General features: G+C 65.3%; 1 protein-coding gene across 2 annotated transcripts; it reads right to left on the bottom strand.

Annotated features, from left to right (window-relative positions):
- Nucleotides 1-5,714: 5,714 nt before the first annotated feature.
- Nucleotides 5,715-15,989, bottom strand: POFUT2 (protein O-fucosyltransferase 2). 2 transcript variants are annotated; one of them, XM_047847056.1, is made up of 9 exons: nt 15,731-15,989; nt 14,164-14,414; nt 11,857-12,001; nt 11,179-11,289; nt 9,516-9,582; nt 8,725-8,850; nt 7,870-8,050; nt 7,535-7,658; nt 5,715-6,817 (listed from the first exon to the last, which is right to left on the bottom strand). In XM_047847056.1, exons 1-9 carry the CDS (start codon nt 15,979-15,981, stop codon nt 6,664-6,666), a joined length of 1,410 nt encoding a protein of 469 aa, XP_047703012.1. In that variant the 5' UTR covers nt 15,982-15,989; the 3' UTR covers nt 5,715-6,663. The 2 variants fall into 2 exon arrangements, with proteins under 2 accessions (XP_047703012.1, XP_047703013.1); XM_047847057.1 differs by having other exon boundaries at nt 14,164-14,366.
- Nucleotides 15,990-17,290: the final 1,301 nt, after the last annotated feature.

The raw sequence follows: 17,290 nt of genomic DNA, 5'->3' as shown, positions 1-17,290 counted from the left end.
TAGTGGAGGCCCGGTCCCCGGGGAGCAGCCCAGCCCCCGCCCTGGCACCCAAACCAATCTGTTCCGGGAGGGCCTCTGGGTCAGACTCTCGGATGGGCGTCCCCAGCCCAGAGGAGGAGCCTCACTTTCCTGAAATCGGCACCGAAAACATCAGCAGTGTGGACGGCAGGGGGCCGGCGGCCAGAGAGATGCGCACGAGCAATGAGGGAAGAACTTCCAAGAGTCAGTCTTGAAATCACACCCTTGAGTTTCCCATCATTTGGGCGTGCCCGGGGGGCTAAGCGGCTGACTCTTGACTTTGACTCAAGTCATGGTCTCACGGTTTGTGGGGTGGAGCTCCGGGCGGGGCTCTGTGCTGACGGCACGAAGCCTGCTTGGGATTCTCTCTCCCTCCCTCTGCCCCGCCCCCCGCTTGTTCTCTCTCTCTCTCTCTCTCATAAATAGACAAACATTAAAAGGAATCTCCCATCACTTCCCTTCCCTTCGGGCTGTGAAGGACCTCAGGGCCGTCCTGGGCATTTTCAGCGCTGCTACGGTGCAGGGAGCGCTCCCTGGCTATGTCACCGCCTCCTGAACAAGGACCCGACTGAATTGGAGATGCGGGCAGGCGGGGAGGTGGCGCTCGCCCAGCAGAGCAGAGGGCAGCGAGGCCAGGCCTCGCTTCTGGGGGGAGAGAGCGTCTCTCCTGTCCTGGCAGCGGAGGATATGGACCCTGGCAGGCTCCAGACTCTGCATTCAATGCCCCCTCTGGTCGCAGGATTAAACGGGAACGGTAAGAACGGACAGTTACTGTGTTCGTCAGAAGTATCCGGAGAAGTTGCTGTGGGGACAGGTCTCTCCTCAGGGTGGTAGTTAGAGCCTCCGAGGGCCCATAGCAGAGGGGGTGCCCCGTCCAGGCATCCCGGGTGGCCCTCCAGCTCTGATCACGTCCCCATCTTTCCTACCTGGCTCGGGACCTCGCCCACCATCTGACCAGAGGCCGACAGGCATCTGGTTCCCCTGCAGCCTTTAGCGAACGGAGTTGGCTCCCCGTACTCCTGGCCCGGCCAAGTGCAGGGGCTCCGGTGGGCTCCTTCCTGCTTCCTGGCCCCTCCCCCTGCAGCTGGGAACCACATTACAGTGCTTCCTACTCCAGGCCCCTTGCTGGCCTCAGGGGCTCTGCGACCATGGGGCTCCTTCCTTCCTGCCCCACACCGTGCCGTGGCACCACCATACTGGGTGCTGGCACCTGCTTTCTGTTTCTCAAGCCAGACTTGCACTTACCTCAGGGCCTTTGCACTGCCTGCTCCTTCCCTTCCAGTGCTCTTCCGCCCACTCAGGCCCCTTGTCATTCGGACCTCGCGGTGCAGGTGCCTCATTCTGGCCTCCATCGCACCTCTTAGAGTTCCAACCACCGTGAGAGCCAGGGCCTCCAACTTCACTTTGCCTGCAGCCCTGCAGGTAGCAGTTGGTCTGCTCGCCCGGATGGCCCTCCCTGACCGTCCATTAAGGGACAGTTCTCGCCCATCCCTTTTCCTCCCTTCAGCACAGAGGACCCCAGGCTCCCGATTCTGGTTTTAACCACTTTCCCGTGTGTCCACTCCAGCAGAACGTCAGCTCCTGGCCCACGCCGGGGCTCGGGACCCAGGCGGGGGGTGCAGGGCCGGGCACCCAGAGGGGAAGCTGTTGCAAGGTACGGAAGAGGGTGAGCGAGGGGTCCTCCCTGCAGCCCAGAGGGCGTCTCAGGCTCGATGCAGCGCACGGTGTCTGTGCAGAAGCCTCCACGTGGAGTAGCACGCGTACCATCCAGGGACACCGGCCCCCGTGAAGCCGGGTGAACTGGAATGTTCTGTGACGACCCTCCTAATTTAAATTGTGATGACGTCTGTGACACAGATGGGTCGAAGGTGTGCTGAGGGGGGAGAGCTGATCTCCAAAGGTCACACTCTTGAGACGACAAAAAGTGCGGCTATGGGGACAGACAGTGGCCGCCAGGTGGTGGTGCGGCACAGGGGTAACGCAAGGGGGCCCATTGGAAGGCGCCGTCTCCACCGTGCAGGCACACACACTTGCACGCACTTGTGGAGACACGTGTACACACGTGCACACAGGCGCACAGGCGCACGTGCACACCCACAAGCACACAGGCGCACAGGCACGATGCACACACACACGCCAGTGCCGGTGGCACTGGTAGCAATGGAGCAGGTCCGTGGACCAGGTCAACCTGGCACTCGGGCCACCACGCGAGGCGTCACTGTCGCGGACACGGGCGGAAGGGAGCGCCGTCATTTCTCACGACAGCACATGAGTCTACAAGGGGCTCGAAACAAGAGAGCGAAGAACGCATCTATGGCCCTGCGGAGAAGCGGCCGGCACGACCCGACGTTGGACGTGCGCCCAGGGGACCTGAGGCGGAGTCTGCTGCGTGCGTCCCCGAGCCGCTCTCGGAGGACGCACTCTGCCCTTCGCTGGGGCCCGGGCTGGGATGGGGCACACGGAATAAGGTATCTGAGAGGGAACAACGTCACCAGCGGGAGGAGCGGGACAGTGAGGTGGGGGGGGGGGGCACGGCACTGGGGTGCGGTGGCGCTCTCCCCGGGAGCCGGTGGCGGCCGGGGCCAAGGAGCCCCGTCTGCGGCCAGGTCACCCGTCGCCGTCCCCGCAAGTGCCCGGCTCACGCCACACAGGCCTTCCGGGGCCGCGCGTGCCACCTCCCCCCCGCGGAGAGCCACCCCGGAAAGCCCCGTTCACAGGGATGCCCACGCGGGGATCTTCCCAGGCGTGCCCACGAGGCCCGACCGGCGGCTCCAGCTTTGCCCACCGGGGAGCTTCTGATTTCATTGGGCCCCGTGCACTGGCGGGATTTTAGCCGGGGCAGGGGCACGTCACGGGGGGCCGGGCTCCCGCTGCCATCCTGCAGGGGTGAGACTGTTGAGCAGAACGAGCGAGAGAGCCAGCCCTCCGGGTGCGTGTTGGCTGGGAGGGCAGCAGCCCGCAGACCGTTAACTCTTTGCCCGACGGAGGCAAGCCGTGCAGGAGGCTGGGCCCTGGGGCCTGGGGCCCCTTCTCCCCACGTCTGGGTGGGGGGGGCTCCTCTTCCGGGTCAGGCCCGGCTCCGGGCAGACACAGCCCCCAGCTCAGGAGCAAGGGTCTCCTCAGGTCGAGAGCCCGGGGCCCGGGGCGGAGGGGGGAGCGGGTGCGGGGCGAGGTTCCCTCGGGACAGTCGGCTGGTGGGACACATGAGACGCCGCGCTCAGGTCCTTGGTCACCCCCTCCCCTCCCCCACTGAGGCAGGACCCACACGGAGGAGAGACCTGGATCCAAATCCGGGTCAGCCTCCTGCTCACACGGCGGCCCTGGTCGTTCACCTGGCCCTGAGCTTCAGTTTCCCCATCTGTAAATGGCAGAGGTGGTGACAGCTTGTAGACACACTCTGGCCCACACTGTTCTGGTACTTTCCACGGACAGCCTGTCCTGCTGGGGCAGTGTCGGGGGGGATGGAGGGATGAAAAAAGGGGCACCTCTCAAGTCTGACCGAGGGGCAGAGCATCGGAGGCCCCAGGTCCAGTGTGGCGGGTCAGCAGGCGCCCAGTTAGGAGGGCGGGAACGCGGGCTCAGGCCTGAGGCCTCCGGGAGTCAGCATCTCTGGCCCACAGCGACTACAGCTCTAGACCTGCCAGGGTGGGGGGCGGGCCCAGGGTCGCCACGGGCCCCGGGCCCCTCTTCTCCCACACACCGCCTGCCTCTTGGCCTCAGAGTGGACCCCACGTCCCCCACCCTTGCAGCATGACCACTCTGTGCTCCGTGGTGCCCGGAAGCTTCCGGTTCTCCAGGCTGGGGTTGGAGGCCACGCCCGCCCAGACCCCCAGGCCCAGCGGCAGCCTCTCCAAGTGCCCCTCCGCGTAGGAGATGCCCAGCACCCAGCATGGGGAGGGGCGGCAGGGGTGTCCCTGCCCCATCGCCCCCGGAGCCTCCGTGACCCCCAGGGCCCAGGGACGCGCTGCTGGAAAACCGCCCGCGAGCACACGCTTCCTCCTCCCGGTCCTGGCCAAAGTGCCCGTCTTGTCTCTACCCACAAAGGTGGGCGGGAGCGGGGGCCGGTGGCGTGCCTGGGTCTCCCTTGGAGGAAAGAAGGGGACCGAGACCCACGGAGAGGGCGGCCCGCGCCCTCCCGAGCAGGCGGGGGTCCCGTCGGTCCGGAAGCAGGTCTCCATTCTGAGGCCGGCAGCCCCGTCCCGCCCAGCACACCCCGAGGGCACCGTGGTCACAGCAGCTGGTGCCCGGAGCCCGGACCGCGAGGCGGAGCCCCTAGTGTCGGGGCACAGCCCGGGGGGGACGGTCGGGGGTGGCCGGGCGTCCGGGACGCGAGCGAGCGGGCGCTTCCCACGCCGCGTGGCAAGTGCCGCTGGCCAGGGCCCTCCCACCTGGGAGCCCTCCCGGTGCCGGCGGCTCCTCTCCCCGCGCCCCCAAGGGCTCACAAACCGCCGGGACCCAAACCACGTCCACCCGGCTCGCGGGGCGCGAACGCTTGGTCCTCGTTTAACGAAAGGCCGGTTTTCCTTCACCTTCGGCCCCAAGGAGAGGTTAGCTGCCGAAGCGCGGGGCTCTGGGGGCCCATCCGGCCTTTGGGAGCAGGGAGGCTGAGGGTCTCGAGACCGCCTCTGCCCACACGCTCCTCGGCACGGGGATGGCCACAGAGGCACACTTCACAAAGACGCGAGCGGCCGTCCTCGCCCCGGCCCCGAGCTGCCCGTTCGGGGGCACCGCCTGGACTTCCCGAAGCACCGCGTCTCCACGCCAGCACGGCTGTCCCTCCAAGTGGCACCCAGACATGCCTGCCGCACGGCTCACCACCCAGGCGGCCACCGGGCGTGTGGCTCCGCGCTCCTCTTCCTCCGGTCGGGCGCTCGAGCGGGGGCGGGTGGGCTGGGCAGCTCCAGGTGTGAAGGGGGGTGGCTCTGCCGACGGGCGGCCTCCGTGGGCCCCGCACCGTTCCCCCCGCCGGGCGGAGGCCACCTGAGTGGGCCACCGAGGTTTCCTCCTCCCTCCACCCACGCTCCCCCCCGGCTCCCCCACCTGGTCCCGCCCCGTGGTTTGAGTCCTCTGCTCACCCCTCAACTCGAGACTCCCAACCCCCATCCCGGAAAGTGCTCCAGGGTCCTCCCAGCGGGGGGCCCGGGGGGTGGGGGGGACGCCCTGAAGTCGAACCCTCCCTGACGGCTTCACCTGGGCCCCGGTCTCTAGCCTGTTCACCCCTTTGCTCAGACCCCCAGGGGCTCCCGCCGCCACTCCCCCCTCCCCCACCTCTGGGCCCCCCGAGACTCCCTCCGACTCCCCACAGCTCCTCCTCCCCCGCCCTGGGCCCACCTGCCACGGCGCCTTTCCAGGACACGGGGCACAGCCTGCCTGGACCGCAGTGCCCCCTCCCTGCCGACCCCTCACCTCCCCGCGAACCTAAGTGGGGTGGCCTGGGCTGGGGCTTCCCGAGAGCACAGACCCAGGACGGCCTCCTCCGTGCCTGACGGGCGGCTCTCAGGCAGCAGCCGGTCCAGCGGACGGATAGGAGAGGATGCTCTCCCCGTCCCGGCCACGCGGTCCCCGAGTGAGACTACACAACAAAGCAATTCCCTTAAGACGGAGAAGTGGCAGTCACGGTCAGGACTGTTCCGCGTAGCTCTCAGCTGAGAAAAAATTCAGGGCTATGAACAAGGCACCGTTTACAGAATCCCACCTTTCTAGAAAACATATTTTATGAATGGCATTTGAATGTACAAATGGGAAAAGAATAAATACTTCATCGCCTGACCCCATGCCGCCGTGACACCGCAGGACCCTGCCGGGCGTTCAGGTGGGTTTTCGGAGCTCGGGAAGAAGCCCCAGAAGCCCCGGGGCTTTGGACCCGGCCTGGGTGGGTCACCGGGGCTCCCGGCCAGAGGGGATGTGGGGGTGGCCACGCTGACGGCCTAGAAAGGGTTTCTGTGCGGCGTGACCCCAAGGCCCTTCTGAGGCCACAGCGATGGTGCCCCTCGTCCCCGGGCCCACCGCGCCCACCACGAGGCTGTGCCAGGGGCGTCCGCCCTCACACGCTCACAGGCGGCCAGGGCTCCTCTCTGCGAGAACCCGACAAACCGCTGGAGACTTCCAACGAACCTTCCAGCACTCTGAGCGGGGGACAACAGGCCTCAGACCTGGTCCGCAAGGCCGCGGTTCACTTCCCACCAACCCGTGGGTGGCTTCAGGTGGGCGAGAGGGCGGAAAAAACAGGACCAGCAGGCCGACGCCACGCCAGGTCCAAAGGACGGCCACCCCGGCCCCCGGGACGGGAGCTGCCCGCACGCCACATCTGTACCACTCGCTGCCGGACGTCCCTCCAGACCCAGGAAACGAGGCCCGGCACCTTCTCCCGTCACGAGGGCCTTGCTGGCAGGCGGAGACCCGGTTTCTCGCCCGACCAAAGCCCCCGGCCACGGGCGGCCGACGGCGGGAAGAAACACCGAGCACAGACACACGCCGTGGCTCACGTGGCTGTGGGCTGCATCCGTGACCCTGAAGAGGGCTTATGTGGTAGCCTGGCCGGTCGGACAGGGGCAGGAGCCACCCGAGGGAACTCGTGTGGTCAGAGAGAGCCCGAGAGTTTGCGTGTAAGGCGAGTCCAGGAGGTGGGGTCCACGGGGTGCCGGCTCAGTAGGCGACCTTCCAGTGCGTGGGCTGCTCGCACGCCTCCTCCAGGTCCCCACAGAACCGGTTGTACGTCGTCCGGGGGTCGAGCCCTAGGATCTCTCTCTCCTCGTGGATCCGGAAAGAAAACGTGGAGACCGAGGTCCCGATGAAGAACCTGCGAATCAGAGGTCACGAGAGCCGCATGAGCGAGCTCACCCCCCCAGCCCTGCCCAGCCTCGTGAGTCACCGTTGCCCAGGGGCCACAGGCCTGGCTGGGGTGGGGCTGGGGGGGGGGTGCTGCGGAGAGGCCCCAGGTCCTGCACGGGCGCCGACTCGAGTCCCCTGCAGGATTCTGGCTGCTTGAGATGGGGGCTCAGAGCTGGGCTTGGACCTCTGAGGGCAGAGAGGCGTCCCCACGCCATCTGCTCAGCACGGGGGAGGCCCCGGCCCGCAGCCCGGCAGGCACAGTTGGGACCAACCGGGGCATACGCCAGGTGGCTCCGAGGGTCCTGCAGACGGAAACTAACCTCCTCTCGGTTTCCCGCCCCCCGCGGAGCATGTGCATCCCAGCCCTGCTCTTCCCCGGGGGCAGGCCTGCCTCTCGGGACAGTGACACAGAGCCCGCCCTCCCTTTCCGGAGGCCCTGCATGTGCTCCTCGGTGACACGTGTGATCGAGGGGGTCACCGAGTCCAGAGGAGCAGGACCTCGAGGTGAAGGGACACACAGGAGGGTCCAAGACAGAGCGCCGCGACGGGACTGGGGAGGAAGCCGGCGGGCGAGGACCGGACGGGGAGCACGACCCTCCGCGCGGGGCCGGGGAACGGGGGGCCGCCCGCCAGAGGCTGAGGGGCGCGGGGCGCGGGGCGTGGCGGGGGCGGCCGGCAGAGGCACCTGGCGTGCGAGCAGATCCACTGGTCGATGATGGCCACGCCACCGTCGCGGTACAGCTCCAGCTCCTCCCACGTGGGCTCGAACCTCACCATCTCGGGCAACAGCCGCCTCAGCTCCTCGTGTTCTGCGGAGCGAAGGAGGGCGGACGCGCTGGGGTCGCGGCTCCCGGACGCGTGTGCTGCGCCGGCTCCGCACGGGCCGGCGGAAACGGGCAGGAGGACCGGCCGCGGGAGCCGCCGCTGCCCTCCCGGCTCGGGCCGAGGCTTGCGCGCGGGCCCGGGTCTGCCGCGGCCTAACCGGGGGCAGCGGACGCGGACGGAGCCGGAGCCACGTACCCTTCCTGACGGCGTCCGTGGCCACGAACACCTTGTCCAGCTGGTGGGTCTTCATGAGGCCGCGGATCTTCTTCACGGCCCCGTCCAGACTGGGCACGTCCTCTCTGTGGCCCCAGATGAAATCTTTCCTCCTCAGGTGAACCGCGAGGTACGGGCCCCCCAGCGAGGACCCCAGCTTGACCTGGCAAAGGACGGGGACTGCTGAGGGACCTGCGTGCAGCTGGCACGCGGGACACGGAGGGGACGCGTTGTCCGCGTGGCAGCACCACGCCACGCGGGCGTCGGGCCAGATGTCTCTCCAAGACCGCGAAGTGACTAATTACCACAGACCCTTTAACTGAGCAAAACAAAAAAGGTAAAGGAAACCCTGGAAAAAAGTACAAAACTAGGGAAAAGGGTCTATCCGCTACGGTGCTTTTCCAGTAAACACCACGTAACGACCGAGGGATCGCTGCCGGAACGGTGCCGCTCCACGCGCGGCCGGCCCCGTGGACAGCGCCACTCGAACGCGCCCCCGGGAAATGCTCAGCAACGACGCCCGCTTGAGACAGCCACGTGTCATTTGTTGAAAACGAGTTACATGAAAACCACACCCTCAGAAAAAACTTTCTAAAACAAGGGTGACCCTTTTGGTGAGTCCGGTTTGGCCTCTCTGAGAAAAACCTCGCCTTTTCTTTCTCTGTTGTCCTCACGTCACGAGGGAAACGCTGACCGTCCCCGTCCGTGTTCGCCGCCCGGTTTTACTCCCGGAACTCCAGGAACTCCGGCGGAAACGGAACCGGGCCCTGGGCCGGCGCTGGGACAAGGGGACCCTCCTGACGCACATCCCCGAGCGAGAAAGCGTGGGGGCGCTACCTTCATCTTGGTCCAGTCCTCCTCGAAGGGGATCCTGTCGGCTTCGTCCGTGGAGTTCAGGTACTTGCTCCTGAACTCGTCCCCCACGGCCCGCAGGTGCTTGGCGAACACCATGCTCCGCCGGGTCTGCGGGTGCAGAGAACAGCGCCCCGCTGAGTGCCCCACCCCGTCGGCCCCCCGGCGGGCGCCCCGAGCCCCACCCGCATCCCGAGGCCGGCCCGAGAGTCCGAGGGGGACGCCGGATGCCGGGGACACCGAGCCGACACTCTCGGAGGTCAACTGGGGACGGGCTCCTAAGAGGGTCTGGCGGTGACGGGTCACCAACCGGCAAAAGGCCGGACGGCGGGCGACCGGGACCACCACCACGGGCACAGGGTGAGATGCTCGGACAGGCGCCCTGCCTGGGGGGCGGGGCTCGGGTCAAGAGAACGTGGCTGGCCGGAGGGAGTCGGCGGCCTCGCAGCTAACAGGGGACCACGGTGCCGACGAGAGGCAGAGAGCTGTGAGGGCGGCCGTGACGAGACACCTCTCTGCTTTGGAGACGACCTGCTCAGGGGGCACCCGGGTCAGGGAGCGGGGGTCTCTCCGGGGTCCTCCGGACAGGCGCCTGACCTCTACCTGGCTCCCCGCGGGAGCTCTACGCCTACGTCTACACAGGGCAGACCTCCGGAGCAGGGCAGGCGTGGAGCCCACTTCCTCAGGCTCCTGCCGCGTCAAGGCGACAGGGAGGCGCACGCGCCCAGCACGCACACAGGCCAGTCAACAGCACGGCAGGTGCGGGCGGCACTCACGTCCCAGTACTCCCTCCCGCCGTAGTGGTCGTGCAGAAGGTTCTCGGCTCTGTCCAGCATCACTGACCTGTTTCCAAACAAGAGAAAAAGCGTTTAATTTTAAGACAATTCTGTTCGCCTGCTCCAGGGATTGTCTGGGAAGGAAGCCGGGAGCCCACCGGGACACGCCTGGGCCGGAGACCTCCACACACGCTCCTGCGGGAGACCGTGAGCACCGTGAGGGGTCTCTCCTGTCCCAGCCACCGCACCGGGGGTCAGCAACCCCGCTGTCACCACTGACGAAAGAAACACCACAGACAAAGCGAGCAAGTGGGACTAGTCAGCGGTTCTGGTAAAACAGCCCCAGAGACAGCTCACACAGGAGCACAGAAATGGCTCGATTTTGTAATTTTGGAAGATCTGCTACGTAACTGGCCACATGTGGAAGACAAAACCGCATGATGACAGATACCACAATCGTGTGGTCAGTCAGACCACACTCCTGTTTAAAAAAAAAATCATTTTAACAACACAGGGCTCGGTGCCCCTCAGCACGTCGGCTTTTCAAGCCCCGAACTAGCACCTTTTTCACAGTCCTTGCACAACGAGGGACAACGAGGGACAGAGCGGCCCCTTCCCGAGGCGATCAAAGAATCCCCGGTGTCAGAGCACACGGAAGGGACACTCCAGAAAGGGCCGCGTCCACTCCAGCCTGGACAATGCGGGGCACAAGTGTGGGGAAAGGCGACCAGCCTCCTCCTCTCTCCTGGTCCCCAACCGTGCGTCCTGAGTGGTACGGGGCACCGGGGAGGCCACAGCCCCTCCTCTGACCACTGTGAGGTCCGGCTCCGAGAAGGCTGCGCGGGAGACCTGACCGCAGGCGGGACCAGGCTGCAGCGGGCCATCTCAAAACGTCCCGAGCCTGCCACTCCCCTCCCGTCCCCGTTCTCACCCCGCTTCAGCCACGCCGGGCGGTCACCGGGACAGGTAGGGGAACGAGTAAGGTCAGCGCTCTCTTCCAGTCGGGCCTGCCGCCCCCGGGCCATGCCGCCCTCGCCTCGCTGATGTCTAGCTCCACCCCTGCCTCAGACAGGAGAGCCAGACCCCTCCACCGCCTGCGTCAGGACTGGAGACCCTCCCATCAGCTCCCACCGTGAAGTGGCTGAGAAGCCCGTGCGAGGCTGTACTGGCAGCACAGACCCCCAGGACACGGGTACAGCCAACCTATACCCGGGCCCTCCCCGGGGACGCGCGACCGCCTCTGCCCCAGCCCCACCTCGCTGTGGAAGGACGACCAGGTGCAGGGTGGGGACGAGCTCCACCTCTCCAGTGACCCTGCACAGGCCAGGAGGGCCTCCGATGCCAACAGGACAGTGTGCAGACACACACATGTGCATACACGCATACGATACGTGCACGTGCAGCACACATCCACGTGCACATGCGCACACACACATGCACGCACAGCGCACACGCGACACATGTGTGCAGGCACACACACATACACACAGTGCACATACAGCACACATGTACACACGCACCCACACACATGCACGCACTGTGCACACAGCACATATGTGTGCACATTGTGCACACGCAGCACGCACAGCGCACGCGCAGGCACACCCACGCACGCACTCGCCCATTCACTGGCCGGCCACGAGCGGACCCTGCAGGCACGTACCTCGCTGACGTGTTTCTCAAAAGCACAGGCGCCATGATTGAAGCCGAGCCTTGAACGGACAGACAGGAGACGTTTAAAGCTCTTGTCTCTTCGTAACCCCAAAACCATCCTCTGGAAAACAAGATCCCCGGTGCCTCCGTTCGCTGGTTTTCACACAGGAAACCAGTAAACCCCAGATGCACGTGTGTACGGCTCAATCTAGGCAGACCCGGCGATCTCGCGGTGAAAACCTCCTGCTCGTGATCACAGGTAGTGGCGTTCCGGTGAAAACTTACAAAGAACCGTAAATCTCAGCGGACTTGAGCAGACCGGTGGGGCTCCATCTGGACGGCTGCCGGGGGGAGGGGGCGGTGGGGGGCAGCTTCACGGTGCCAGAGGCCCGGCGGTAACAACCCTACGACAGCCGTGCCCCTCCGAGGGGAGGGGCTCCCACAGCAGCGAGTTTCTAGAACCCGGGTATTCGGGTGCTTCACCCACAGGTGCTGCCGAGGAGACAGCCCCTCCTTGGGGAAGCCTTCTGATGGCTGCTTCCGTCTGGGTGGCCAGGCTGCGGTCTCCCCGGCCGCATCCAAATGCGCTGAACGCAGCTGAGCTGTGTCGAGGCGGCCCGGGTCCCCGCCCCTGTAACCGGGCCAGGCGGGGAAGGGGACCCTCCCGCCGGGGGCCCAGCGGCCGCACCTGTAGTACTCGTGCTTGTCCTGTGCGTAGAGCAGCGGGTCAATGCAGGGCCGCTCGTCAATCTTCTCCTCCCAAGTCCCCTCCTTCCACCCCTCCGCGTAGCTCTGCAGGACGAACACCTGGTCAATGAAGGGCCCGCCGGACTCTGGAAGAGGCCAAGAACGGACAGTGAACAGGAACCGGAAGCACGCGTGTGGGCACGTGTCGGACGGCCGCTGGTACAGACAGGGAATTACTGCTTTACTTAATCCCACCTTCTCCCTGCAGGGCTGCAGAAAGCTTACAGAAGCAGAGACAGGACACAACAAGGGACAACAGGGACGAGGTCCCTAGAGTGGGTGAAAGGGGCTGCCTCAGGGCAGTGGAGCTGGTCCAGGCCCTGGCCGCTCCCAGGGGCCCCTCTTACAGCAGCGGGACCTGCCCTCGGCGCTCAGCCCTCCTCTGCCGCACCCCCCAACCCAGTCCTCACGACGGCCACTGGCCCCACACACTCTGTCCACCCTGCTGGCCCTCAAGCACGTCGGTGTGCCCCCTTCCCACGGCCCCTGTATGGGCTGTCCCTGCGTGGACCATCCTCGCCTGGACCGCTCCCCTTCAGGGCTCACCCTCGGCCCCTGTGACACCATTCAAATCGCACCTCTCGGGGACAGCCTCCCGCCCCACACCCCACCCCACCCCACTCTCTTTTTGTCCGCATGACACTTCACCGCCTTGGACACCGCGTGCTTTAATTACTTCTTCATCTGCCTCCACGCGCCCCACAGGAGCTCCAGGAGGGGAGGAGTCTGTGTCCGACCTCCCCACGGCCCACCGCGCCCACCCGGACCCAGGACGTGCCTGCCACACCCACAGTGCTTCATCAAGACGTGCCCGGGGTGGACGGATGGAGCCCAGTCACGGGAGAGCCGCATCAAGAGGAATTCTGGCGTCTCTTCCACATTTCCCTCGCTCGGGGGCCGCACTGCTGGCGGGGCCTGGCCCCAGCCCTCCTGGGGCTCCTCTCGCAGTGACGGGAAGGGAGGTGGCACCGAGAGGCTAAGACGCCCGGTGCCCTGGTGCACATCCTCAATCCCTGCCCCCCTCTGCAGTGAGAAAGGGTGGAACAGTCGAGGCCAGCCGGGCGGGGTGGAGGCCAAGCCGTCCGCCTGCTCCGCGGCACTCAGGGCTCTCCAACTTCCTGTCCCCTCTGCTTCGGCTCCAGGCTTGGGGCCTCCAGAGCCGCAGGGTGGGCAGCAGCCCTTCCGCCCTGCACACCCACTCCCCCCCCCCTTCCCGCTGAGCACGCTCTCACGCGGCTGAGGCCCGGCCCTGTCCTGGTGTCCACCCATCAAGAAACCCTCGGGCCACAGCCCTTCATGGAGGTGAAGGGCAGCTTCTCTGGGAGGCTCCATGACCTGTGGGTCAGACGAAGGCTGAGGCTGACTCCCAGACTAAGTCGAGTCAGACTAAACACCCAGCTGCATCTCTCGTCTTGGCTCTGAGAGAGATGCATTCCAAGAAGACGTTTTACAAGCCCCAGTTTGCTTCTTGCCCGTGAGTGAAGATATCAGAAAACACGGCCTATGTTGTTCCGTGGCCGCAGCACTCCCAGGACTGATCCCGACACGGGAACGTTCCAAAGCGACCAGGTCTGCCGCGCAGGGAGAAGTGGAAAAACAAGACGTGCCAGCCGCAGCCGCACGCTCCAGGGCCGACGCAGCAGGAGCTCCACAGACCATGGCACCCGCTCACGACGGCCTGCGCCTCCCTCTGCCAGACTAAGGTGGCAGCAAAAACGTGGCAGTGCCTTTTTAAGCTTAGGTCTAAAGAAAGCAATGCTAAGCTGTAAATACTCTCATTCTAAGAATATTTTCAACTTCTCTCTCTTAAAAAAATGAAACAGACCGAGCAGGCCTAAGTGGAAGGAGACGTTATGACGAGTGCTGCAGGGAGGCCCCAGGGTCAACGCCTGCCTGCCTGCCGTGTGGCATCCTGCTTGCCCGTCTCGCTTCCCCTCGGGGACACAGGGCCCTCCCTGCACACGAGCACGGCCTGCTGGGGCCACGCCTGGCTTCCGGACCAGCAGCCACAGCTCTGAGCGCCCTCCGCTGGCTCGCCAGCCGCCCCAGCTTTCAGAGACAAGGGGGCACACAGCTCACGGAGATCTATCTCCCGAGATAAATTAGAGGAAGACCAAGGTCACCGGGAGTGCGGAATCGGGAAACAGAAGCAGGCCCCCCCTGCAGAGCGAGTGTCACCACAACGGGCGGGCGTGCCGCACACAGCGGGCTGGCTGGTGCTCCTGCACCACCACCCCGGCGGCCTCACCTGCGATGAACTGTTCGTACTCAACCACGGGGATGTTTCTGTTCAGACTCGGAAGATCAAAAAAGTCGGACCACGGAATCCGGACCTGGTGAATGTCCGGGCTCTGCCAGTGATAGAGGCGGCCCCAGGGGGGCAGCACCAGCACCCACTCCTCGGTCTTCAGCAGCGTCTTCAGCAGGGAGGCAACGCGGATGTAGACGTCCCTGCGGAGATTGAAGCCCTCTGGGGGGTTGACGTCATACAGAAGATACCTAGAAGGGAGGGGCCGGAGCCAGGTTCTTCCCCGCTGAGGCTTCTGGACACAAAGCCCAGAGGCGCCCCCAATGCCTACGGGGCAGGATCTGGGCGCTCGGAGCGGCTGGTAGTTCACTGTCGCCGCCAACCCCTTTCTGTACAACCAATTACTTCTAGAGCCCGTGAGTAGGAACGGCACCATCTTAGCACCCTTTAACGGCCGGCAGTAATTCAGTGAGACCGGCAGTCTTACCAACCAGAGCCTGAGGATCAGTCCTCCAGCGGTACCCAGACGTTTTGGTCTACCGACCCCTTCACACTCTTCACAATTACTGAAGACCCCACAGGACTGCTGTTCACGGGGGTTACATCTACTCATCGTGCCGGTGTTAGAAGTTACGAACTTAAAACGCATGTATTATTCACTTAAAATCATGATAATAAGCTATTACGTGATGTGGTTCTTGATATTTCTAAATGAAAAACAAGTATATTTTTCTAAGCAAAAAGAATTAGTGAGAAGAATGACAATGTAATTTTTGTAACTCTTTTTGGTCTAGTGATAACTGGATTTTCACATCCGCTTCCGCATCCAACCTGTCGAGCTATCGCAGGTCAGATGGCCTCAAGAAAACCCCCGCTGTAGACTCACGAGAGAACGACTTAAAAAGGTGGATAAATAACAAACATCCTGATGTTCCTACCAAAATGGCTCTGACACCTCAGGGCTCCCTGGACACACTTCGAGAACCACCGCACTACCGATGAAACTGTTGTAACGCCCCGCTTGAGCCTCCAGAGCTCCCCAAGACCACCCACAGAGGAGGGAACCCCTTTACCACCTCTACACCCAGCATGCAGTGCACGGTCTGTTTCGTCCAAACCCTCAGTGATTGCTGGACGGCACAGACAGTTGTTTTTTTGGTTTTTTGAATCCCTGAGACTTTTATCTAGGGAACATCCACCAACTGGATGGAGCCTGGAAGATTCCGTGCAGATAAACAAGGCCGAGCTCTTACGAACATCTGACTCGGGTCTCCTCCAACCCAGGGCAAGAACCCGCATCATCAAACAGGGGCGCCCGGGCCTGCCCCTTGAGGCTCACCCACAGCCAGCCCTTCCCGGGGCTCCGGAGGCCCAGCAGCCCGGGGCAACCCTGACTCGCGCACGGAGGCTGAAAACCCGAGGAGGGTCAGAGGGTAACGGGGTGAGGGGGGTGAGGGCGCTGGAGGCTCCGCCCCGCGCCCCCCCGCACCGGCCCGCTGTCCTCGGTCCCGATCCCCGCCCCCCCCCCGACCACAGGTGCCCCGCCACGGGAGTCCCACGCTTTTACCGTCTGCGGGACGCCGCCCCCGACAGGATGTCGGCCGCCGACTGGCCTGGCCAGAACTCCTCGCCCGAGGCCGAGCCCGGCGGCCAGGACACAGCTCCCAGCAGCAGGAGTAAGACGACGCCGAGCGCCGCCATGGCCCCAACGGCCACACACTTCCGGCGGCCGCGCTCCGCCCCGGAAGCGCACGCACGCCCGTCCCACCGGAGCGCGTCTCCTGAAGCCTTGGCAACGCCACGAGCGTCTTGCGTCATCCCGCGGATGGGAGTCTCCCGGACGGAAGGTGCTGGGAGGTGCGTCCGGGAGCGCTGACGTCCTCGCCTGCGGGCCGCGTGGAGTGGAGACAGGGGCGGGGGCGGGGGCGGGGGCGGGGCTATGGGCGGGGGTCAGAGGACCTGTGGGCGGGGCCTCGCGTCCGCGAGCGCGTAGTCTTGGGCCACGAGAGGGGTGGAGGCCCGGACGGGGCCGGACTTGTGGGCGGGGCCAGAGGGCCTGGGGGCCGGTCGAGTCTGTGGGCGGGGCTGCACGGACGTCCTCGCCTGCGGCCCTGCGAGGTGGAAGCCCGGGTGGTGCCGGACCTGTGGGCGGGGCCAGAGGGCCTGTGGGCGGGGCCGCGCCGCGTGGAGCGCAGTTCCAGGCGGGGTTTGGCAGGCGGTCTCAGCCTCTGATCAGCGACCGCGGGGGGGGGGGGGGGGGGGCGCAGCCTTCGGGCTTCGGGCGAGCAAGCCGCAGGACTGCCCCGAGGGCCGCACGGCTGGCTAGGTACGACCCCCGAGCCGCAGACCCGCCAGGCGCGGTGACCCGCAGAGCGGGCGATGCTCGGGCGGTTTCCGAGATGACAAGGTGTCTCTTAAAGGGAGAGAGGGTGGAGTGGAGGCCGTCAGGGTGGCTGTCTCACTGTGGAAAACCACAGTGCAAGGGCTGCAGAGTGTCCCCTTTGTGTTTGAAGAGCACAGCACATTCGAGGGGATGGGGTCGAAGCTGAATATGAGGGAGCCGGACTTGCGGTCACCAGACAAGCGGCTCCTGTGCCCTGACCCCTATTCAGCCCAGGTCTGCACCCCAGGTGCAGACTCTGCGGTGGTGGAGCGCAGGGGTCCCCTCAGGAACCTCATTCCAGGGCGAGGGGCCTTGCTTCGCCGCCCCTCACTGCAGCCCCTTCCTTCGCCAGCACCGCCACCCCTGCCCCGGGAGTAAGTGCCCAGAGCCCCTGCGCTGTGACAGGTGCTTGACTCCTGGTGGCTCCTGCGCGAGGGGGACCGGTGGGGGAACTGGAGCCTCTGTAGTTCCTGGCATGAAGTGCACCCTTCCGTGCCCAGGGGGCAGGCCAGCCTCAGCCCCCGCCAGCAGCGAAGGGACCTGGCGGGGAGGCGGGGCGGGCAGTGAGGGAGGAAGGAATGGTAGGAAGATGGGGGCTGCAGCTCCTGCCGGCGCTGCCCCGGCTGCAGGCTCCTCCTTGCGTGGAGTCACTACACGTCTTTATTGTTCCGGACACTCTTAGCTGGAGGTGTCTCGCAGCAGGTGGGTCTGCCGGCTGCCCCTCCGCGTGCAGACCACACGCCG

This window comes from Prionailurus viverrinus, unplaced genomic scaffold (genome assembly GCF_022837055.1).
Source record: "Prionailurus viverrinus isolate Anna unplaced genomic scaffold, UM_Priviv_1.0 scaffold_42, whole genome shotgun sequence".
Lineage (NCBI taxonomy): Eukaryota > Metazoa > Chordata > Mammalia > Carnivora > Felidae > Prionailurus > Prionailurus viverrinus.
This window is presented reverse-complemented; position numbering and strand designations above follow the sequence as displayed.

Bases quoted from the DNA above. Each gene is read 5' to 3' on its own strand.
- POFUT2 (XM_047847056.1), bottom strand. From the start codon at position 15,981: ATGACGCAAGACGCTCGTGGCGTTGCCAAGGCTTCAGGAGACGCGCTC. The intron at 11,290-11,856 runs GTGCGGCCGCTG...CTTGTTTTCCAG, and splicing joins GACAAGCACGAGTACTACAG to AGGATGGTTTTGGGGTTACG. The intron at 8,051-8,724 runs GTAGCGCCCCCA...GTCCTTTGCCAG, and splicing joins AGGACTGGACCAAGATGAAG to GTCAAGCTGGGGTCCTCGCT.